The sequence below is a fragment of the Myiozetetes cayanensis genome, unplaced genomic scaffold (assembly GCF_022539395.1).
Source record: "Myiozetetes cayanensis isolate MyiCay16 unplaced genomic scaffold, myiCay2020 scf6-25, whole genome shotgun sequence".
NCBI classification, from domain to species: domain Eukaryota; kingdom Metazoa; phylum Chordata; class Aves; order Passeriformes; family Tyrannidae; genus Myiozetetes; species Myiozetetes cayanensis.
Genome location: NW_026087853.1, coordinates 4,965,265 through 4,990,394, shown reverse-complemented (window position 1 = coordinate 4,990,394; position 25,130 = coordinate 4,965,265). Strand labels below are relative to the sequence as shown.

At 41.9% G+C, this 25,130-nt stretch overlaps 1 protein-coding gene across 1 annotated transcript in view; it reads right to left on the bottom strand.

Moving 5' to 3' along the window:
* Positions 1 to 25,130, bottom strand: part of SYNE2 (spectrin repeat containing nuclear envelope protein 2) — a 171,474-nt gene that overhangs the window by 38,011 nt on the left and 108,333 nt on the right. The window contains 21 exon segments of the mRNA XM_050335581.1: positions 550 to 744; positions 2,188 to 2,422; positions 3,700 to 3,794; positions 4,918 to 5,065; positions 5,410 to 5,564; positions 6,103 to 6,231; positions 7,671 to 7,850; positions 9,772 to 9,976; positions 10,452 to 10,585; positions 11,299 to 11,475; positions 13,813 to 13,962; positions 14,838 to 14,993; positions 16,741 to 16,917; positions 18,497 to 18,643; positions 19,079 to 19,261; positions 20,031 to 20,163; positions 20,368 to 20,564; positions 22,368 to 22,499; positions 23,084 to 23,257; positions 24,516 to 24,716; positions 24,882 to 25,001. Coding sequence (XP_050191538.1) covers positions 550 to 744; positions 2,188 to 2,422; positions 3,700 to 3,794; positions 4,918 to 5,065; positions 5,410 to 5,564; positions 6,103 to 6,231; positions 7,671 to 7,850; positions 9,772 to 9,976; positions 10,452 to 10,585; positions 11,299 to 11,475; positions 13,813 to 13,962; positions 14,838 to 14,993; positions 16,741 to 16,917; positions 18,497 to 18,643; positions 19,079 to 19,261; positions 20,031 to 20,163; positions 20,368 to 20,564; positions 22,368 to 22,499; positions 23,084 to 23,257; positions 24,516 to 24,716; positions 24,882 to 25,001 — 3,423 coding nt within the window.

The following is a 25,130-nucleotide window of genomic DNA, read 5'->3' as shown; positions in this document are numbered from 1 at the left end:
TGGTGTTTAAGGCTTGCCTTATAGAGCCTTTCTGCTCATTTTGTTTTGTTCAACCCCAGCATAGTTTTTGGACTGGGGATTGGATTGATGACAGTATTCAATTTTCAGACATACCTATGTGCTACCTAACCATGAAAGCAAATTCATTGCTCTAAGGAGATAAATACAACTGACCCTTCTGTTTAGAGGTGCAACACGAGGAGCAACAAGTCACATTAACTCTCTCTAAGCTAAATTTTACCTCAGGCTTCACAGCCCAAAGCAGGAACAAGCTCCAGGCCATGGGGATCATGAGAACAATCAGAGCAGGAACATCCATTGTAGCAACAAATGGATGCCCACTCAGTTTTCTTTGGAGAATCAGGGGACCACAGTTTTGGCTTCCCACAAGCTCTGACAGCACAGACAGGCACTTCCCTCAGAGCCCCTCTGGGTGAGCAGCAGCTCAGCATGTGCCTTGCTGCTGCAGAGCTCAGCCCTGGACATGGTTGGACAGGGAAGTTCTCGAGACCCAACACCAGAGGAGCAGGTGGGGAGGGCATCATGTACCTGTAGGGTGCCACTGAACTGCATCTTCTTCTTCTCCAGCAGGGCCTGGGTTTTCCCCCAACTCTGCTGCAACTGGCTGAGCTCCTCCTGGAGAGCAGCGCTGGTCTCGGGATCGGAGACAGCGCGCAGCTTCTCCCCGACATCGATGGCTAAGGTGTACATGGCCTGCCACCTCTGAAGAATCACCATCGTACTCTTTAAAAGAAAAAAAATTTAAGTTTCTAAGGTGTTCTTAGGAAGTTACAGAAGTGTGTTCCTGATATTTCACTTGGGAAGATGCCTCACTCAAAAGGAGTTTCAAGGTACTACTTTGTTCATAGTCATGAGAGAGTAGCGAATAGATCATCTCCTATCTGCTTTTTTAATTTCACAACAATCATACTCTCTCTGATATTTTGATTTATAAAATCTACAATAGCTTTTCCCAGACTGAATCTATAGGGTAAAAGTGCAGCAGTTGCAAAAAGATGGACATTCAGATGTTTGAGTTACTCAGAACAAAAAGCCAGTGTAAGTTCTGTTAGCACCTCTACCATCAAAAACTTAAGACAAATTTTTTCAGAGATAACAGCTCTGTTAATCATGACATATCCAAGTGAAGCAAGCCAGTAATAATAATAATAATAGTAATTTGCCTATAACAAATTTGCCTAAAAATAATTGGTAACACAAGGAGATATGATCATTGTTTCTTTCTGTAGAAGAGCAGCAGGAGGGAAAGGGCAATTTGGAGTAGGAGGGAGAAGACTTTCTGGCTTTTCTCACTAAGGAAAAGCATGAGCATTAACTTGTAAAATCTACTGGAAATCATCTGTACACAGCAGGTAAAAATAAAGATGAAATAAACAAGGCAAGCACCAAATGGAATACTGGTAATGTGTTAATCCATCAACATTAGGTGTGTGGGTACACAATATAAATCTTGGACAGTGCAAATGGCATTCAGTAATATGTTTTTGAAAGGTTTTGGATTGCCTGAAGCAACCTTGACCAAGCACTGCTTGTTTTTACTTTCCTATAAAACAAAGAGGTGCACAGTTAAACGGAAAACCAAAATATCCAAAATTAACACAGGAAAGTATTTTTTTGCACTGCATGTGAAATGCAGAACTCACTATCCTGAAGAACTGCTGCCCAGGTCTGTGTATCCTGGTCTGATAGTTCCAAAGACAGACCCTCTTTCAAGTGCTTTATCCTCTGCTCCTGGCATCTCCTGCCCATCCCGGCACACACAGGACCTACAGGGCCTGGCCTGCCACATGTGTGCCTTCTTCCTTCAGGCAAACTAAAGGGCCTGAATTCAGCAGTCATGTCAGTAAGATACAAACCTAGAGGTTACCCAGTGACCAGGGTTTGTCTAATCTTCTGGCATCCCCTATTTCCCTTCTCATATCAGTAAGATTTCAGCACACAAGGCTACTAAATGTCAATGCTGACGAAGAAGTTTTTGAGTGTAACAAGCCTTTCACAACGTCAGTATTTTCTCAACTGTGCACAGCTTTGAGAAAAAGTGTCAGCAACCATTTTTCCCCAGAAAAGGCATGTGATTTTAAAGCTTTTTACATTACTGGGCAGAAGCTGTTTCAGGCTGAGGAAAAAACCCATGTATTTTAGATTCATGAGAAAGAAATACAGTACCTTGAAATCATGAATTACATTTCTAAGCTGGTAAAGGCTATAACAGTCCTGGCTCTTCACAGCTGTGAGGAAGCTGTTGGTGTCATCAAGGAATCTGTTGAGACTCTGAAGGGAACTCCTGAAGAGCTGCCACTGGCTCACGAGTCCATCGATATCTTTCTTCCTCTGCTGAACCATCCGGATAACGTTCTGCCACTGCTCTTTCAGCAAGGTCAGCTTGGAAATAAACTCTGTCCTGAAAATTACAAGTGTTGAGGGTTAATTTATTTTGATCTCAAGGCTGGACATTACAATAGTTGTGATGGGTTTCCGTTTGCAAAGTTGTTTTCCAATTATAATACCCAACAATGCAAAAATGTCTATGCAGTCCTAAGCTCAGCCCTGCTCTTTGTATTCCATCTTTTAAGCAATTCCAAAAAAAAACCTTTTAAAGTGATACAAAAATGGACAAGGCAAGTCAATCTTGCAATTGTGATATAGCAACATACACAGTACAGCAATCAGACACAATATGAATGAAACACTTCTCTGCAGAACAAGAAGGTCAATGCAAGTGAGACAAGGTCGCTGATTATGCTGCAAAATTGATCTGCACAATTGCAAATTGTGGTGTTGTGGAACCCATTTAAACAGTTTTTTGGTCCTCTTATACAACGTGGCTAAATGATCCAGCAGATCTAGCTGGTTGATTAGGACAACCCCATCCATCAACTCTGTTCCTCTGCAGGAGGCCACGACCCCTGACTGCCTCTCACACAAACCCCTGTGTTTGGAGGGGTAGCTCCAACACAACAATCCAGCAGCTTGGCTTGGCTTAGCTGAGCCCTTCCTTCCCTGGCAGCTTTAAGCCAAGCTATGGACTTCACAAGTGGCTGAGGGGAGCACACACACTGTCCTGCCAACTCCCTGGGAGCAGCAAGCTCTGGCAGAGAGGGGAATGTGTTCACAGCAAACACTCGAGGCAGCTGAACCTCTGCTCACAAGTATTAATTGCTGTTTCTCACACCACATTGATTAAGAGGGAAGTGTAAGATCATACTGATAAAAAACAGGTTTAGCTACCATATGTTTTGGGTTTCACCAGTGACTTGTCATGTGTGCCAGGGGCAGAGTGGAGAGTCCACACCTCTGCACTTTGAAAAGTACAGAGGTCTAGGAAGAAGGAAAGGATCCTTCATATGCAGCACCTCATTACCTTGTGTAAGAAGGCAGCTTCTCAACCACAATCACACAACAAAAGCCTCCTGTTCAGGAGCAATTATGTCTGTTAGGTAGAACAGCCAGTTAGTATCCCAAATACCAGTATCCCAGTCTGGCCAGGTCACTTGTGTTTCCTTCTTATTGCACCTCCTCACACTTTTGCAAAATATGTCAGGAGGTTATTTAAAGAGTGAACCCAGCCAAGAATTTGGGTTTATGTCCTCAGGAGAGCAAAGATTCAGTACCAACTCCAAGGAAGACAGCTTATTCACTGAATTACCAAGATCTCAGGGAGCAAAACAAATGGATTACCTTTTCTCTGCTTCTCCGGACTCCAAGGAGAGTAGAACTTTTTCTATGATGGAATTAAATGTCTGCTGATTTATGGAAATCTCAGTTTGCAGCATCTGAAAATACCATGAGAACAGCAGTTTTAACTATTCACTTAACAACCTTTGCTATGAAAGCTGCTTCTGGCTGCTCTAGAGTGACAGGATTTATTTCATTGCAAATGCTGCAAAAATGTTATTTTCAAGTGCTATGTCAAATGCACCCTAAAAGATTTCACACTCTTTGGATACCAGGAGGAATTTGCATATATGTGATAGCAGAACCCACCACAAGCTGTATGATACAGATAAACTGAAACCTTAAGTTTGTTGGACTCATTAATGAGAAATGCAATCTAGACTGAAGTCCATAGAAAAGGTGTAATACACCTAAGGGTGAATTTACTCTTTATCACAAAGACCAAAAGTCTGTTCTATAAATTATTTCATTGCAATGAATGAATTGGTTGGGAAAGGTCTAAGTAAAAGAGAAAATAACTTTCTGTGGACCCCAATGAACATGCAGAGAGTTAACACCCTGTGGAAACAGCCCCAGCACTCAGGGTAACTCGAGGCTGTCACCCACTGTGGCAGAACAAGCCTCACCCTAATGGCTCATGATGTTTAGCATTTACCAGATGACTTTCTTGTCTTTATTTTGGTTATTTTTCCATTGCTAGCATCATGCAGTGTGCCTCCTCCTCTGAACAGATACTGTCACACACATGTGAAGCACCCTCTCTTCGTAACAAATAGCAAGTGTTTGGGAAGATGCCAGTGAAACAGATTTCCACCAAAACCTAACAACTGGTCAAAATGGAAATATGCTGGGAAAACATTTGGTTTAAAATGCAGCTCTTTCAGAAACTGGTAGGACTCCTGCCAGACCTCCAGCACACTGCCTAGTCCAGGCTTCAGTGCTCTGGACAGGTCAGACAGACAATTACACCTCGGGGCTGGAGAAATCTAGGACTTCCACAAAGCATGCACTCCTGAAAGTCTGATCTCTGCAAAAAGGGATCCATCCATTTTGGAAAAAGATTTTCACGCCTCAGAGGTTTCCTTTGAATAAGCATTTAGAGAGTGAAATGCTCTGTAAAACTCTGCCCAGGTCTAATTTCAAGAGGCATAGAGTTTTCTAGTGATTTCCCCCCATCTTCACCACTCAAGATGTTGCTTCCATTTTTAGAGTTAGCTTTACCTCATATACTCTTTGTTGCTCTTGCAGTTCTTCAAACCGGCCTGGAATATCTGTTTTTAAGGCCTCTTTCATTTTTTCCAGGAATTTCATCCATTTTTCACATTTCTGAAAGAATTTCTTTTCATCATTTTGGGTTCCCTCAAGCATACTGTAAAACAAAATCAGTAATCAGACACTGTTGTGTTGGTGGCTGTTTTTCTGGATGTGTTTGCATATGGTCTAATGTAGTGGCTAATAATGCTAAAATAGTGGGGGGTTCACTTGGCACTTTGCTACCTTCTTTCTCTGTGATCATTCAGATTTTTGCCTGAAGTGGGACTTGGAATACAACACAAATAGCCACTGAATAATTGAGTAAATTGCAAGGGCAGAATTCAACTTGGAAAGCCCCAGAGAAAGCTGAGAGCAGATTTCCTGTGCTCTAACTCAGTTTTGATTTTCCTCACAGAAAAGGAAATTGTTAGCAGTGATTTTTTTGCTTGCATTTCAGACCTGCAACATTCCAGAGCAGCTGCTGTTTTCTGACTCCAGAGCCGAGTCAGGCTTTGCATTTTCTTCAGGGTGAAGTCACTGAGTGGCAGCTTAATGCTTGCTTCATTCAAACTCTCTATGCTTGGAGAAAGTGCAGCGAGCTCCAGTGTGTGATTCTGGAAGTCAAAAAAATAAATTAATTGCAAAAAATATCGCCTTTCTTTCATTTCAAAGAAATATAGAAGCCTAACCTCTTCTGCAAGAAAGATCTGAGTGTTATACATCCAAAACACTAACCCAAAAAACCCCAGAATTTCTGTGTCCACTTCAAAGAATAAAGCAAACAAAAAAAGTCATAATTCTTTTACACAGGGCTCGCTTTTCCAACAGCACTGAATAGACACACTCAAGAGCTGGTGCTTGCAGATTTACTTTGTATCCTACATCGAGGGCAGCAGGGCAGGTCCAGAACAAAGCTGGGGGAAAAGATCTTCTGTCCACCCCAAATATATGTGATTTTCCTCCCTTCCATGCAGGCCTTGGGCCTACACTGCAGATCTTGAGTTTTTAAACTGAAATCATTGTTTTTTGTGTTCTGGATGAATTACAGTTCCTCTGATGGAAGTGCTGTACTGTGATGCTCAGGTCACAGAGAGCACCTTGAAGTAGGCAAGAGCTGAGAAATATCTTTTTGTACTTGGGAATGCAACATACCATGAGCAATTCTGAGTTGTCTGTTCCTTCCCCTAGGCAGAGGCTGTCAAAGGCATCTGTGCAATTCTTGACACGACCCTCCAGCGTGTCAAGGCAGTTGTTGAAATCCTCCAATTGCAGAAGATTGAACTAGGGTGAATATTGCAAATTTATGTTAATTACTATTTCATACACTTTTATTCAGAATACAAAAAGGAGCAACAAGCACTATTATCAGGAAAACAAACAGATGTTAAAGTCAAATTCTAATGTATTTATAACTCTCTTATTGAACTTTATTCAATTTTTTTTCCACTGGGTAAATGGAAAATGTAAGCCAAGGCAGAGAACGAGAAACTGAATCTCAATCCCGAGAGATTCATAACTATCTGGAAGGAACAGGGCTTTTGAGATATCTTTTGTAGCTTTGGGCTGTTTGATTTATTGGGAAATTGGAAAGTAAAAACTCATCAAAGGGGAGAAACTTGTGAAAGTGAGCCACACACAGGGCCTGCTCCCATGTGCCTGCAGCCAAGACTGTGCAGCTTCCACGAGCTCTGTGGTGAAATAACTAGGGCTGAAATTCAGTTTTATTCTCTAGTTTGGTTTCTGTGCATCAGAGAGAAGACCACTGGTAAAATTTTTTTCTTTCTTGCAAGAATTAAACTTCACATCTCCAAGAACACTTAGACAGCAACACTTTTATAAGGAATGAATGGCAAAAATCGGTGCAGGGAGAGATTTTTGTGGTAATACTAGAGGGTTACATCAAAGAAAATGACTACCCAGAAATGAAATTTTTCATGCAGTGAGAAGTTCACAGGGAATATGAGAAATCTGTTATCTTCACAAAGATATCTGGCTTCCAGCCATTGAACTATGCTGGTAGATGGAGTCATAAATAGAGTTGGCTTAAAATTTCTCGATGAATTTGGGTTTACTTTAGAACTGAACAATTATTGAAATCAGACTTTTTTACAGGAACAGAGCAGTTTTACATCAGCAAATGTCCAGCAGTACATTTGCTTGGAAGTTTTCTCAGGAATATCTGCACAGAGGAGAAGTCAGTCCTGCACTTCTGAGAACAGACATCATATGGGCAAGCCCGGATTCAGGTCCCTCCCCACTCTTCCTGAACAGGGATGTGAATCTGGTCTTCCAAATTACATCAAATGGCCCCAGTTTTCTGTTTGGTTTTAGGTTCATTACCTGCACTGTTATCAAAGCAAACTGAAGCCCTTAGTTTTTTTCCAAGGCAGAGCTGAGGAAGTTCACAACTTACTCCAATGTTCATAGAATAAAAATACATTTCCTAACCTTTAATCATCTGAGGCCCCTGCATTGCTTGGGGGTAACAGGCCCCCTCACAAAGGCTTGTTAGAGCAACACAAGCAGGCAAGGGTGAAATCCTTCCTTCACCTGTCCCTCTGGCTTCATGTATTACTCTTTAACATAGTTGATCATGCTGTCAAGCTTTTTTATTTTACTGAAATTTCAATTCAAGAACCACAGGGCTCTAATGAAGAATGTAGCTCTAGGTAAGAAGTTACCCCACACTGACAGCTAATTTAATATTGAAAACAAAACACCTGAAGTTCATCCAACTTCCTCTGCAGCATCTTTTCCAAATAGGTGGCTCTCTGGAAGGGCTGCAGCTTCTCCACCAGAATGTCTTCAGCAGCTGTCCCAGCCTGCTGTTTTATCCTATCGGCCTGCAAATAAATCTGGGCACGGCATCCTGCTATGTTCTGAAGGCCATGCTGTAAATTCTGATGAGAGAAGGGGAAAGAAAAAGAAGTCAGTAAATTAATCAGAACATCATTCATGTGCCACTTTCATTTAGTATCTTTTGTTGCTGTAACTAAACTCTTTTTGTGGAACTCATCTGGGAGCCAAATTCAGCTCTGGTGAAAGCCTCAGTCTTTTACCCAGAGGATAATGGGAATTGCATCCTTTGAGTCTAGTTCAGTGGAACACCAGTGACTTCAGGCAGCGGGATACCACGATTTTCCAAAGGAAATTAGGGAGGGAAATCAGAATATCCCTCTCTCCAAAATGGATGTACAACGGTAGATGGAAGAACTGGCCCATGCTGCAGATGAGAAATGCTATTTAGTTACAAACATACCAGTATTTTGGATCCCTTAGGGACTGGGGACTATGGGTTTGGTTTTAATTGTTTCCCTTTACTACAGAAATGATCCTATAAAATTAAACTCTATAGGCAATACAAGAACAAAGGGTGTAATTTTAGACTCATTCAATGTAGTTGATTTTTTTTTACCAAGACAACTGAAATTTACTTTTAATCATGAAACCTCCTGAAATTTGCCACTGTCTTGTTAGTGTCTTTTCTGAGAGTAACAAACAAAGACTTCTGACTGATAGCAAAGAGCAGAGACATTTCCCTAAAAAGCAAAGTGGTTCCTGCTTCCTGACCCCTATGTTTGGAAAGGATCATATTGTAAAGTACCACTTCAGCCACTGAATAAATAACCCATTTTGATTTCTTACTCTTTATACAGGACTTTATTTGTTGTGGTGACAAAATTCCACAGAACTGTAATCTTTCCTAGGATACTTTAGAAGAAAATATTAGAGGGATTAAATTAATATTAGAGGGATTAAAATACAACTTTTTAATGCACATGTATTTTCAAATACATGTAACTTGTATGCCACATCACTGATCCCCATTCTTCTAACTCACCACTTCCAAAAAACCACGATAAATTCCATGTGATCTACCCACACACACCAGTGCTAATGGCATTCAGGTGGTCATGCCTTGCTTAGCAGGTGCAACATTCTTCCCACAGATTTTCAGAAAACACAACGCCTTTTGCCGACATATTGATGAATTTATGTCACAGCCATTAACAGATCAGAAGAAAGTGAAAATGTTTTGGTCTAAGCTGTGCTGCTGTCAGTTGTTTATGACACAGAAAGAAATACGTGAGTTCTCTTTCCTGTAATGTCTCTTATTTGACCATATGCAAAGTGGAGCGCTCTGGACTTCTTCCAGTACATGGCTAGAGATTCATAAAGCATGATGAATCATTGCTCTGTCCTGAAATAAGGATTATGACCTTTCTTTATTGCAGTCTGAAGGAACCAAAAATGTCAGAACCTAATGACAGCTTTGCTGTTGAGACAGTCCAATGTACTTTGTGGTCTCAGCATGTGATCTCATTTACCTGAAGTCAAAAGCATTTAGAATAATCTAATGAGCTCATAAATCTGTGAACTCATGAGACCAGGCCAAAACACAATACCAAATACAATTAAAAGCAATCTGAAGACTGTAGAAAACCTAAGGATGGTCCCATGCTCTGAAAAATTTTTTTCCCTAGCTACTGTTCTATGATCTCTTCTCCCAAGCAATGTCCCATAAAGTAAATAATTTTTCTTTTAATGATTCCTTCCAAACAGACCTAATTCTTTGTGTAGAGCAGAAATGGGCAGAGCTGGAATATGATTACTCCCTTCTGCTCTCTTCTCATCATATGCTAACTGTGGTTTGGTCCAAGGATTTGGGCAAAGTGTTTGAAAGAAACACAAAGGTGCCTGTCAATGCACAAACCCCAGAGATTTTATCTTTTCCATTGACTGAACTGGTGCTGTTCTTTTGATCTGTTTCTCAAGAACAGATCTTGTTTTGTGCCAGGCAGCAGAAAAGCATTGATGTACCTTCATATCCTGTATCCTCTGCTCCAGGGTTTCTATCATGTTCTCCTCAGGCACGTGGGCATCCAAGAGCTGAGTGCACTGCTCATTGTACTGCTGTAGCTTGGCTGCTGTCTCAGTGCACAAAGCATCGAAGGGCTCCCAGAGCTGCAGGGTCGCCTGCGCTGCCCGCAGTTGATCTGTGATCTCTTCGTTCACTGAGTTCCACCTGCCAACACATCCAAGGACAAGAGCATTTTCCTGGTGGGTTCTTCTCCAGACTATGATCTGGCATAGAATTCCCATGGCAGTTTCTTTGCTTTCACACCCGTGTTACTGGAAGCCTGATGATACAGCTCAGTTTGTGCTATGGGACCCCATCAAGAAAAAGGTATCCAGTTAAAAGGTACCAGTTCCCCATCCTTGGAGGTGTTCAAGGCCAGCCTGGATGGGGCTTTGAGCAACCTGGACTAGTGGAAGGTGTCCTTGGCCACGGAAGGTGGGTTAGAACTGGATGGTCTTTAAGGTCCCTTCCAACCCAAACCATTCTGTGATTCTGTTCCTCACACAGGCACCCTTAGACAGATGAGTTTCATTAATACAGATTTAAAAATCTGACAGACCTTCTAGTCCTGCCTCAGCAGCTTAGCTTTTTTTTTTTTTTTTTAAATACTAATAACTGGGGTCTTATTTTTCAGGCTTACCTAGTGTGTGCCTCTGTGCACTTCTGGTCAATAATCTCTGCAAAGGATGGGGAGCAGCTCTTCTTCAGGTTAGTGGCAGCAGCCTGGAGCTTGGCCCAGCTTTCTTCACCGTTCTCCGATTCATCTTGGAGAGACTGCAGAATGGATTATTGCAATTAATTGTGGAGATGAGCAATCTAAGTATAACTTCCCCTATAGACTGGTAGGGATAGGGGAGCAATAATACCACGCTTTTGCAGCACAGATTCAAATGTTTGCAAAAAAATGTAACAGCTTTTTCTAAAAATTAAGAAGTTAAGAGAGGTAAAATTGTCCAAGCTAAAACTAAAAGTCATTCAGGAGACCTTGGGTTCCCTTTGTTTCTGCATTGAGTCCCAGCATGAATGCCCAGGCACCTCCTTCCAGGTTATGCTTCAGCCTTATGGCAGAGCATCTCCCTGGCACGCACAAGTGAAGGGACAAATTTGCTTTCAATGAATGAACCGAGAACCAAGCAGGAACGGTGAATAACATTTACAACAAGCACATGCAGCAATGTCCAAGGGTTTCCTTTACCAGCTGTATTTTCAGCCAGACTTCCTGCTGTCTGTGTGAATTAGATTTGGACTGAGCAGACATGAGCTAAACTGCACCAAAGTTGAACTTATGCTCTGAATAAAGTAAGAAGTCTCAAAATAGTCCTCAGTGCCTCTGGAGGTAAAAAATCCCATAATAATATTCCACTGACTTGAATGTCATTATAATAAAGTTGTTCAGATAAATTTTTCTGTTGTGTTTTTCAGCGTTTGTTTGTTTGCCTAAAGGCATAGAAGGAAGTAGAGAAATAAGACAACTTCAGTAGATTTACCTGGAGAGTTTTGACCTGTTTTTTCAAAGCTTCCAATGAAGCTTCTTCCCCAGAAGGTTTGCACTGGTCTATGCAGTACAAATATCTTGTTGTCATCAGGCTGACTTCTGCATAAATTTCATCATATGCTCTCCACTGCTCCAGTATTGACTGCATTGAGGCCTTTAACTGTGCAACCTGCAAACAAAACACTTTAGTGACTACTTCTTGGGATCTTGACAATAAATCACCTGTAAATTTACTTACAAATCTAAGATTACTGCTCACAAGAATTTCACTAGTTGGAGTATTTTCCTACTTGACAAGGAATTGTGTAGGCCTCAAACAAAGCATTAAACTGTATTTAGAGCAAAGTATAAGATTGTGCTGGCAATTAAAATTTAGCTGGAGTTCAAGGCAGCCCTATTCTTTCAGCCACAACTTCAGAACAAGCCGAAAAGTAGCACGTACTGAAATAATGAACTGCTTATTCCTCTCTGCCAAAATCAACCTGAAGTGGGAAGAAGCTGAGAGCCTTCATCTTCTTAGGAAGCAAATAGTTTGATCCAGAGATCAAGTTTCCTTTCAGAGACAATTTGAACAGAAATTGGTTTGTATGGAAGAAGACGCCACTGCAACGCTCTGGAGAGCTGTCATCCCTCTTATGCCGTTGTGCTCTAATAATGCAGGCCCACCTGAATCCCAGGCTAGCAACTTCAGGGTTCTCATATACAATTAAATGATGGATGTCCTCTGTTTTCTCTGTCACTTTTACAGTTATCTAATCTCTATGGGGCAAGCACAGCTTCCATTTGCCACGTACTCCTAGACTTTGCAAACACAAAACCACAGTCCTCCCGCCGTGTGATTTGTCATTTTTATTCTTTGGAATCAGGGAACTACATAAAGCATTGTCCTGGTTAGACAAAGCATTCATCTAGTTCAGTACCCACTTTCAGTCATGCCAGGACCAGATGTTTTGAGAAAAGCTTGAAAACAGGGCAAAAAATGCAACCATGTCTCCATGAGACCCGGCAAAGCCCAAAGGAAGATTTCAGTTCTGACTTTGCATCCACACAGTGGAAGATGACAAATTTTCTACATTACAGTTCACCCTAAATAGACTGCATAGCTCATTTTATCCCAGTATCCCAGTTTCAGGCACGCACAGGCTGAGGGATTAATCATCCCTATTCTCTTTTGAATCATGGTATAGGTGGGAGGAATCTGTAATTGCTTTTTGTAGCCTGTAGCTAATTACTGCCCACACAAGGAAGATGGAAAGACATCATTCTCGGGAAATGTCTCTGGGGCCACAGACTCCCAGTCTTGAGCTCAGCCTACAGACAATGTAATCAAGGGATCACATCTCTTAGCCCTGTATTTGAAATCCCAGCCTGGCTCTGCTCAGAGTAGCCACCCGTGGGAAGGAACCTGCACTCAGTGTTTCTTTGCATGCACAGACAACTCGGCTGGAGGAATGTTCTGCAGTTTAGAAGTTTCATAGTTAAGTCATAAAATTCCTAAAATTAACATGACCCATGGTGACTGTAAGAAGAAAAAAGCACTAGGCTGCAATCCTGGCAATTTCTATCCCCAGCAATAAGGCAGAAGGAAAATCTTTCTTCATGTACACAGACATAAATTTCCCTGCTTTCTTGGTAAGAAAGAGCCAACATCATTTTTGTTGAAACCTAAACCCAGAAGCAGCAGATCCATCCTGTACTGACACCTTACATGGAAGAGTTCAAGCAAAAGGGTTCAGGTTTCACAGTTTTGAGGAATAAAGGCAAGGCATTTATAATAGAAAGTGTAAAGGAATCTTAACTATAAACATAAGCACTACTTCATGTATAATTCTCTACAGTATATGGTTATTTATTATCACACACTTAAATCTATAAATGTACTCATTATTTTATTTCCTGCAGCTATCAATTACATCCACATAAGAAAAGATCAGTTCCAAGTATAAAGATAATATACCTATAAATACAAGCTGCTGGGGAGTAAATTTGCATGGGAAACCAACCTGCCAGACTATCCTTGAAGCAACTGGAAACTGCATAGGATTTGAAGATGGCAGCAGCCATCCCAGTGACTGGATGGAAGAGTCACTGGGAGCTGGAAAAGCTGCAGTTAGAATGGGGTAGGAACAGACAGCTTCCACCAGCATATAATAGGGGAGAAACAACAGGGTATGAAAGAGAAGTATATCAAGCGAGAGAGCCAAGTTTTCACCTTTACAGGAAAATAGCTATTTCTTTATTTTCATAACCTGCAGATGGGGGTCTGTTCCTTCACCCTCTGTATTCAAACTGTTTCAAGATCAGACTAATTTTTGTTTCTCAACTTTGGAAATACATTAATTTCCATTATGGTAAAGACTTCAAAGGAAGTTCTTAGGAAGGTTAAGAGTAAGGAATACTTTGCACCTTTTTTTGTACCAGCTCCTGCCATCCCAGGAAGAAGATTAATAACACTGGTGGTCAGAACAGGTAGTGGAGGAAACCTGAACACAAGTAAAGCTTTTACCTGGTTTACAATGCTGTCCTTCATTTCACACAGCTCAGCAAGCCTGAGAGACTGAGCTTCTGGGGTCTGTTCTGCACTACCATTCGAAGCCAAACTCTGTTTGAGATCATCAAGAGTTTTGGATTTAGCTGTGAGTTGATTTTCTAGCTCCTAATTGAGAAAAAAAAAGGAAGATAAATAAGATTTTTTAATGAGACCATAGGAAAATATCTGCTGTGTGAAGAGCTTAGATAAATGTTTCTTCTTTAAAACCAATTTTGCGTAATTCTTCAGCCATACCACCATCATTTCAACTCTGATACACAACTGCTTCACAGGAATTCCAAGTGACAGTGGCTGCCTCAGAGGATCTCCTGCAGGTAGAACTATAATCAGTCCCTTTAGTGTCAGCCTGAGCACTGGACATCATGCTTGGGATGGAAATCATCAGGAGCTAATCCTCAGTTACCAAGCAGTACTAGAGATGGAAAAAGCTTTTCTATTAATGCAGCTGATCACCTGTATTAACTTTGAGGGATCTGATACCTAGAAAAATACAACAAAACCAAAGGACACCAAGATTCTTGAGGCTGGTGCAAAAAGATTTTATTCTAGGGCAGAAGTAGAGAGAATTGATGTTTTTCCAAATAGGACTGCGTGCTTTCCAAGACACTTCAGCCACAGAGCTCTTCAAACTAATGGAATTGTTGGCTTTTGCCATGGCTGTGCTGAACTGAGAACAATTTTGAATCTCAGAATATGATCTGCAATATTGCTACACAACACTCCAAATACCACGGAGCCACAGCAGATGGCATCTTCAACTGGAGGTAAAACCCACAGAATAGCAATTCACATTAGAAGTGCATCTGGCTCTATCACCTGAATGTAACAATGCTTTAATTAAAATTACACTGTAGTATTCTGCTAGGAAATGGCAACTTCCTTTGTGTTTTTTCTGTTAAAATCTGTGCAGTTCTTCAGTCTGGATTTGTCAAAGTGCTAAATAGGGTTTCCACAACAATATCACTCATGTAATGCTTTACCTTGCAATCATCCAGTGTGTTCTGTGCAGAGATCAGACTGGCTGGGGTTTGCAAGGATCTCAGTCGATCACTCTGAGCTTCCAGCCAGTTGCGAAGAGTCTGTGCTTTGTTCTCGTTTTCAGAAATATCCTCCAAAATGTGTTCCAGGTCTTGTATCTGAAAGTTACAGAACTATTTTAATTTACTTAAACCCACGGGTGGGCAGAAACAGGGCTTCCACTTCCGGGACAAAATCTGAGAGTACAAAATCTACATTGAAAATAGTATTTAGAGAAAATATTTTGAAAGGAAAAGCTAAAAAGCTGTGCAGGCTCTTTAGGATCTGACCTTCTCCTTAGGAAGAAACAAGGCAGTGTGTGTGCTGGAGCTGGGAACATGCAGACCTAACAAGCTGGGGGACCTTGGACTACATGGACACATTCATACAGAGTCTGAAAACTTCATTCTCATTAACCCCACCAAAATTACTGATAAGAAAGGGACTTTTCTTGTTTGAAGATCTTCAATCTTGGCTCTGAGGATCTGTTAAATCCTAGAATGCAGTTTCTTGAAAAGGGTTAGAGAAGATAACTTTTTCTCCTACAAAATTGAGATTTCATCATGCAATTGAATTTTCTGCTTGAAAATGATTTTGGAAGATGTTCTGAGCTGTAAAAAAATTGTGGATTTTCCTCATTTGATCAGTGATCTTTGTATCTGGATTGAGAGAGGGCAGCTTCTCCCAAAGCTGTGCAAATTGAGAAACAGAGATGAAAGAGGAATATATTAGTAGAGGGAATCATTTCAGCAGCCTCATGGTTGAATTTGGGATTCTAACCTTCCCCATGTCTTTTCCATATCATGAGTCACATTAGCTTTTCTGGGCACACAAACAGCAGCATCTAATTCTGGATGCATGGATTATTTCTAGCCTCACTAGAATAGAGCAAAGCTGAGGCACTGCCTGAAACAGATTTTCTCCAGAGAAACAGAAGATATGCTGGTACACTCACTCTAGATAAAGAATTTACCTATCAGCTGCTGGTCTTTGAAGCACTCCACTGGCAAAGCATTTAATTACTTCAGGAGGAGGACAGATCCAGAATAACTCATTTCCAGGGACCCAGGAGGGCTGGAGCAGGCCTAGGAACTAATCCCTGCTAAGCCTTTTCTAGCAGGGTCATAGGTTCCCCCACGGCTGTCAACACTACTAACTTAATAATTACTTTTTTTGGCAAATCCAACAGCTACAACAGGAAAACTGAGGGTAGCTTAATATAGCCCTATTTCTCATTGCCATCATATGGCATGTGGAGGGGTTGCTTGGTTTCTTTTGGTGCTGTTTGCTGAGCAAGGCCTGTCTGTCCAAGCAGTGCAGCACCTCCTCTTTCCACAAACCACCCAGTGTTTCCTCCCATGAAGTTTTAAATGCCCCAGCTTTCACAGCAGCCCAAAGATAAACAGATTTCACTAACAGGTTCCCCTGCAGACACTACCCTGAATTCTTTCTATTCCATAGTTTTCTCAATATAGGACTTCTTTGTTGACTTGTCACTGACTGTATCTTCTTCATATGAGGAATCTTATATTTCCAGCTAATACAGTCAACCTGGGTAAACCCCAGGCTGTCGTGAAGAGCAGATTTTGTCTATTTTCACTCCCTACAAGTTAGGAGAGAGTTTACCCTCCCACACACCTTGCTGAGGTTTGGATGCCTACCCACTACCTGGTAGCTGATGTGTTACAAGACCACTCTGTAGGTGCCCATGAGACAGCAGGATGGACAGAGAGCAGAGCACAGGGAGTCTCACCACGTTCAACAGCACGTTCAGACTCAGGGAGAAAAGCTGCTTGCAAAATACAAAGCAGTGGCCCAGGCAGGATCAGAGTTATGAGGGAGAAAGCCATGAGAACTCAGCCCCACCTTTCTGTTGAGGGCTGCCTGCAGTCTGTGCCACCGCAGGTTCATCTCGCCGAGGCACTCAGCGAATTCTGTCCTTTCGTAGCGCTTGCTCTCCACGTCGCAAGTGCTCATCTGCAGCAGCGACTGGTTAACAAAATCTACCATCCACTGCTTGAAGTTCATTTCCATCATGTATTCCTGCAGGGAAAAAAGAAAACAAACAAACAAACAAACAACAGAAATGTAAGCCAATTGGTTTGGTAGTTTTAATCTGATCAGTTCCAATGATGCTTCAAGGTTTAGCTATGGGACACTCATGGCTGAGGCCAAACCACGACCTAAAATATTTTTCTGGAGGAGACCTGGCTGTAGGAATAATCCTCAATATCATTACGTGGGTAGTTCAAGGTAGGAATAGGGAAGGAAATCCAGGGGTACCAGACCCTCTACTTAATCCACAGGACAATGCCATCACACTACCACAGGCCCAGATTAGGCTAAAACCAAGGTTTTCCCACACTCCTGCAACTCTCAGGCAAATGGAGCAAGAGCTTCTGCTCCTTTACCAAAGTATCTGGTATCAGAACAGAATATCAGAGCACCTGGAAGGAAGAAGTGTCCTCCAGCATGAGTATCCTTGCCCACTGAGATGAGTGAGAAACTGCACACAAAGTGAAAACATAAGGGAATGTCTTTTTATTTCAGAAGGTCTTAGGAGAAGAGAGGAGGAAAGGGTTTCTCATATATCTAATACCCAGAAAAAAGTCACCAGGGAATACACAGTAGAGGTACTAAAGCCACAGCTGATTACCTGAAGGAATTTGCGTCCCTCATCCCAGCTTTGTCCTCAGCATACACATCCCCATATTGCTGACAAGCATAGAAGAAACCTACAAACTGATCTCTACGTTTCCAAAGGATTAAAAACAGCACCTCACCTACATGTCCCAATTGCTAAATCCACCTGCTATAGACCAAAATGTTATCTATGTGCTATACCAAGGCACTTGGAAAGAAATATTTATGTTGGCACTTGCCTTACGTGCAGTGCCAAAGTGCCTGCGAATTGCAGCTGCAGACTGAGCTGTCAGACTGTGTGAGCCCAGAGCAGAGCTCGGCAGCTCTGTGAGGGCAGAGCAAAATATGGCTCTGCAGGGAGCTCAAATATGCCCCGAGGTTGGGCTCCCTGGCACCTGTGGAGGTAAACAGCTTGAATCTTTCCTGTGGCTGGGGCAATCAGCCTCTGCCACTGATGCTTTGGCATCTGAACAGTGCCAGGACTCTGCTGCAGCCTCTCTCTCTCTGCAGGGATGTTCATCTTGTCCATCTTTCCTAGTAGGTTATTTCTTTTGATGACACATAATATTCAAAACCCCCGTTCTCTATTAAATGGATCCTGGTTATGGAGATACGTTCCTTCTTAAAAAGACAGGCTAGAACACAGCACAAACACAGTCTCTCTTCCTAGGGAAGCAAGGCTTTCCTGCTCATCCCACTTTATAATCTAAATGCCAGAGAGAGAACAAGCAAGACAGATGGGACAGCATGGGGAAAAGGAGATTACAGCACAGCAGGCAGTAGCTGTATTGCAGGACAGGCAGTGTTTTCTGTGTCATGGAAGCATAAGGTTTTAAAAAGGAAGATTTTAAGACACCTTTGCGACCGAGGAACCCTCTTGAGAGCAAGGGGAAGGATATGACAATGCCTGCAGGCTGTTTCCATCCTTTTTACAGCCAAACACCTTGCAGAAGGCCTGGACTTCCAGCTTCCCATTTACCTTGTACTTGTGAAGGAGGCTCTTGACTTGGGCAGCACTGCGTTGTGAATTGACTGGCTCCTCGTGTTCCTGCTGCTGTTCCACACGGTCCAGCCAGGTCATTAGTTCAGCAATAGCTTCCCGTGATGAAAGTTTTTCCATCTGGAGCTGGGATAAAGCATATAATGAATCCTCCACACTCTGCTTGTTAGAAATATCAAGGAAAATGACATTTCTATTTTTAGAAAGGCTCAGGCACTGTAATCGCATTATAGGGGCATGAACTTGATAGTGAGCCCTGTGCTCCAGAGGGGCAAGTGGCTTCAGAAAGGCTCAGGAATTCATAAATGTCAAATAAAAATATTTCTTTTTGTAACAGACTTTTATGTAAAACTGTAAAGATAATAAATGTATGCAAAACAGCCCAGGAAGAACACTGCAATATTTAAACTGCAGTACAGTATTAGGGTTATTCTGAAAGCAAGACAGACAGTTAACTCGAATAAAGGTAGTTTTGGGGAGCAGTCAACTGAATCCCAGCAGTAACATTTTAATGTAATTATTTAGCTTGAACTGAGAGATGGCAGCAGAGTGTCTCCTCACCTGGTGAAGCTTTTCTTGGATGGCTGGGAGCTGTGTAATCAGTTCTGCCCATTTTTGCTCAAACTTTGCCAAAGATGACCTAAGTGCTGCAGTATCAGCTTGCTTCACAGGGAAGAGCTGGTTGGCAGTGCTCACCACTGATGACTTCAGGGAAGATTTTTCATCAACTTCCTTAGAGAACATCTGAGGTGCACAGGAGAAATTTAAGAGATGGCAAATATTTATATATGTATTTAAATGAATCAGACAAACCTCGTTTTCAGTCACAGGATGAAATGCTTCAAACACATTTTAGCAAGTTACTTCTTCCCTCCATCCATAGGGATGGGAATACTCTGATTCTCACTTCACAGAGAGGTTCAGGGAGGAACCCCAGCCCTCAGGTCTCCAGCCAGCTCACATCTACCAGTCCAACCTTCACGATGCTCTGCTTTCCCTCTGTGCACTGTTCCTTCTGTCTGGCCTCACACTGGGGCTGAACCCCTGGCTGGTCATCCAAGGGGAGCACAGCACAGGGGGGCAGGCAAAGACATGAAATGCAGTTCAGCATTATTTCCCTTTCCTGACTTTGGCTGAGCATCTTCATCCCTCCTGTACCCTGAGCCCACGCTCCAGGTTCAGCTGTGAAGTGGCCCATCAGCTTGGCAGAACTGCTGTGTCTGGGGTTTGGCATCAGGAGCAAGACAGGACCAGTGCCAATGTGCTGTACTTGCATAGGAAAGAGATCCTGGCTGGGCTGTGAGCTCATCACAGAGGATTCCATTCTGATTTCCAGTCTCTGGCCAGCCTCAGGATCTGAAGGAAGGTCTTTGGGGGCTTTGGGGCACACACTCATTCAGTGCTGTATTTTGTGGGCAGTTTACACCTCATGGCAAATACAGAAACCCCTCAGAATCGTCCTTTTCACCATGTCACAATGCCTTATCTAAACCTGGCAGCAGAAATGACTTACAAACAAGCTGCTGATGTTGTCCCTGATGGTGGGAAGATCTTGTGACACGTTGAGAGACTGCTCCTTCCAAAAATTCATTCTCTGCTGAGCAGATTCCAGCCATTTCATTAATGCCTCAGAGTCTCTGTTGTAGCTACAAGGAGGATATAAAACACAGAAAATTACATCTAGCTGAGGCTAGGATACATTTCTCACCCTCCAAATTGTCCTCCTCTGTGTGAGGAGGTACCTGTGCTGCTACAGGACCCTGCAGAAGCTTGACTACAGTTATCACCTACAGAAAATCACAAACTGATGTCTAACTGATCTCTCTAATTGCTTTTTGAGTTACACCCACCTGACCAAGAGCTTCAGTAACGTTTGAAGTCGGTGTAGTTCGTGGCCAACTTTTTTGGTTAAAGACAACCACTGCTCTTCCAGCTTCCCAATCTGGCTTCTTATTTCTGGACAGCTCACAGCAGTCAGCAATTTCTTCCCTTCTTTCACCATCTGGTATAGCCTGGCATGCTTTCCATCAACACTGATTTTGATTTGCTGTCAAGAGTACGGGAAGTTTGCAAAACAATAATATTTTAAAAAGAGAAAACACAGCTAGGAAAGCACATACCATTTGTTCTGACTTCTTAATCTCACTCTGTCACATATTTTATTTTCCAAATAAGAGTGGGTTGGGTTTTTTTGTTTCCCCTGGATAGATCAAGACAGATCTCAACATGCTTTCATCCATAATCAGAATGTGTTATGATTTGATGGGCTTTTCTGACCCATGCAAACCTCAGGCAATGGACAAACACTATCAGATCTGGCTGCACTGTGCAAACAAATGGCTGTTCCCACCAGAAAGTTATTGTCCTCCTGTTCCCCTGAAAGTCATTGTGCTTCCTTCAGGTTCTATCCTATTTAAAAAGAAATGTTACCAGCGTTTTGAAGGAAACTCTTGGGATAATTATTGAATAATGGTGGCAGAGAGGAACAAAGAGTGAGTAGTGAAGTTCATTAAGGGAAAAAAAATAGGAGTGGTCTGGTTTGCTTAGTCAGCATTTTACCATTACTACACTTCACTGGAAGGTCAAAATCAGGAAAGGATAAGAAAGAAAAAAACCCAGGAAGCAGATCAATCCCAGGGAGAAAACAGAAAGTAGCAATTGTGTGATGTGCCTCTCACTTCTATCTAGACATGTACAATATTGTCAATAGAGATATTTCTCTCACAGGAATTAAGTCACAGAGAATTTTATTCTGCCCTGTCCTTGAAACTGTGAAGGTCCAGTGCTGAGACTCCACTCAAAAACATCTTCTAAAGCCTTACTACTTTGTTTCTGATTTCTATAAAGACAAATAAAGAGTGCAGAGCTAGTTAAAAAGCCAAGGAAAACTAGGCAACTTCACCCTCACTGGCTATGCAAATATTGCATGTCTCCTGTCTCAGTGCAGCTGGGATCAAAAACACCAGAGGGCCACTGTGATCTTAAATATCTACTGTCGATAAATTACAAAAGCTTCAAGGTAGCTCAGAATTTTCTGCAAATATCCAGTGATCTCTTTCATGCAGTCAGCTAGATTAAATCACTATAATCCTTTCTGCCTTTATAGCCTATGAAGCTAAATATCAAACTGGACTCAATATGGACCCAAACACTCATTAATTCAAAAATTTCTAATGGAGTGGGTCCTCTGAAGACTGAGAAAGGTCAAACCTCTGAGGAATGCAGAGCACTCTCTGAAAATACATCACTAAGATTATTGAATACTATTTCTTCTTAATTTTATAAAACAACCATGAAGGCTGCTTTCATATTCTTATATTTAAATGTGTTTAAAAACAGATAAAATATTTCCAACTGCGGTTTAGGTTCTAAATAAAAATATGTAGCTCTGCCATCAGAGATGCAGCTGCAACCAGGGTTGCAATAGGGGTTCAAATACTTCATATTTTCAGGTATTTGAAGGCACTAGGTTGATTCTCCTCTTCCACAGGTTTGACATCATGGCATGAAGATCATTCCTGAATTACAGAGAAGTGGCTCTGTGTTCACTCCAAAGCTCCTTGCTGTATTTGGGATCCATGGAGCCTGCACACCATCTTAGCCCAAATATTTACATTTGCAGACCAATTTCTAAAGCAGCTATAGTCATTATTCCCACTTAGAAGAACTTGTACCTGTGGCTGAAATTAGCAGCCTGGTCCCCTGATACTTTTAAAAAGGAAGTTGTCAGCTTGCATCCACACACAGGCAAGGAGACAATGGAAACAGGGTCCTAAAAATCATCATCATCTCATATTCTAACTGATCTTCTGGCCAGCTCTACAGATCCACAAAGAAAACACATAAATACCTCTAGAAGTGCAATCCTTTCCATTAATCTTTCTTCAGTTTCTTCAACCAAACTGACAGAAGGCAACGTAGAGGCAAGTGCCTCTAACTCCTTATTGAAAACCAGGCATTCCTCATCAAACACCATCCATTCCTGAAAAACACACTGAGTCATTAACACAGCCCACATCCACCTGTGTTTTTGCTACACCAGACTCAGGCCTTACTGTTTATTTGAGCATCAGCAGCTCTTGCTTTAATGAAACATAACATGAGAACAGGTGAATAATATGGAAATATTAAAGTGAGACATGATTTCACCAGGGATGAATTGATTATTCATTCTCCAATATCTTCAAGGGTTCTTATTTTAAAGTGGTGTACATAATTTTTTATCCCCTAGGTGTGTTTTAAGATTAGGCTTTATTTTAGAGTGCTGTTGGTATTTTTGTGCCTTAAAAGGCTCTTCTGTCAGTCCAGGCACTCAAAAGTTATTGAAAGAAGTCATAAAGTTCCACCCACATCAGAATAATAAGTTGAAATGTCCACTTTCAGAGATTTTCAAGGATAAAGTTGGTTTACTGACACACACAGAATAACTAACAGCCTGCTGCTGTCCAGTGGAGCCAGGAAAGGACAACCACTAGCCAAGGAATCACTGGTAGAAAAAGAGTTGCCTTAGATGAAACTTTTCTTCTTCCCTCCAGCTTTTACTCTGGGTTTCTTTTGACTTATTACCTTTAACAGGCTCTCTAAGTGGATACCATACTGGCAAGCCTTCTGCTCCAGCAACCTGACTTCATTCACCAGCTCCTTCCAGAATTCCTCTCTGTTTTGCAGGACGGAAGGACTCACTCTCCTGGAAAAGGCCTGCATGTAAGCCATGCGGGTCATCAGGCTGCGGAAAAAGTCCTGAAAAAAACAAGTTAAGGTTTGCTCTTTAGGAGAGATCACACAGCCACAGCAGGAGGGGACTCACTGAGAAGCCAGTTTGAGGGCACAGCTGGAATCAGGAGCCTACTGCCCAAATTCTGCATCACCCCAAGATGGGCAGTCACTGATCATTTTACAGTTGTCAGAAACAAGCGATGAGCCGAATCCACTGTTCTCATTTACGCATTTCTAAAGAGAAAGATCTACATTTACACCTTCAGTTTGTATGAAATTCAGAGATGCTGTAGGAAGATGACGGAAAGAAGAGTTTAGGTATAAATAAATTTATAGTTTAGCATGAGGTAGTTATCACCACACAGTCATTATCCAGTTTGTCTCATCTGGATTCCAGGTGGCTTCAAGCAATAAGTAGTAGGCAGGGAACAATAATCTTTTTGTATAACTGTAAGGTAACAGTTTGATTTAGTTATGGCTCTTGGTAAATGTCTGAATCTCAACACAGCACTTTCCCCCACAAACAAAAAAAAAAGGTTTCAGGGTCTCCAATCAAGACGTTCTTCATTAAGAACTAATAACTGGTACAAGAATTTCACTCAAGGACCATACTCCAGGCACAGGCTGTGTGAGCAACCTGAGCATTCCCACCAGGGTAGAGAAAATGGCTTTTGCAGTTTTCTTTTGCTTTGTAAACAAATCCCTAACATTCAGCTTTGCTAAGGGCAAGTTGGGAGTGACAACCACCTATGGTTGACTCCTATGACTTTGGATTAGTGGTTTGCAGAGCTCAGCACCTTGAAGGAATTTTTAAGGAGTTTAAGCTACATGGAGCAGTTACATCAAGGCATTGACATGGCAGAGACACCTTCCAGTGACTAATGCTGGCCAGGGCTGCTTGCCAAGTGCAGGACAGTGAGGATGCAAGTGCAGAATGCTGAAAACAAAGGCTCAACTCTCAATTTCAGGAACCTCACTACTGATTTACTATCAGTACTTAGAAGGACGTGTTTTCCTTACACACCAATGTGTTCTGAGGTAAGCAAGAGTAGTAATTTATCACCAAAACTGCATTTGTAATAACAACCTCTCTTTTATATTTTAGTGGGTCCTGTTTTGGTCTATTGAAAACCTTTGTTCTGTTTTCTGTACATATTCCAGTCCCTCCCCCATGCTTGAGCCAGTTATTCTTCTCTGTTTCACTGGAGAGAAACCCCTCACAACAAGCAATGTTTGTTCCTGCTCTGCTGATCCAAGCAGTGCTGTGATAAGAATCTTATACCTTGTGATTTTTCAGGTGAGACTGTAGAGCTGCTCTGCTTTTTGCCAGGTGCTTTGGATCTTGTGCCACCTTCTCTCTTCCAATAGCTACCAGCTCTGCAAACCCTCGCAGTAAGTCCTCATACCGGCTTTCACTGATGGAAGGGGAGTTCAGCTCCACATACTTTGCTTTCAGAATCCCCCACATGTCATCCAAAACATCCTATAATGTAAACACAGTTAAGTCATTCATGAAGAAGTAAATCCCACAACCCCACACATACATTCCCAGAATACAAAATAACCATCAGCCTTTTGATGCTGAAAATCCCTTGCTTCGAAAAAATCAAACCTTGCTGAGTAAGTGGAGACTGTGCTGTCCTCTTACCTCTAATTTATAAGCTTCCTGGATTAAGGTGACAGGTAACTGCATCCTTTCTCCATGGCCTCTCAATTTTGCCACTTGGTTTTCAAAGTTTTGCAGCTCCAAAGCACAGGCATCAACTTTCTGAAAGAAGGACAAAATAAGGTACTAGGAAGAGTTCCATTCCATTAAACTGTCCATTAATCAGTGGTAGAGCAGTGGATCCAGAGGCTGGATCTGTGCCAGCACTTTGGAAGATCCAATGAGTCTTAC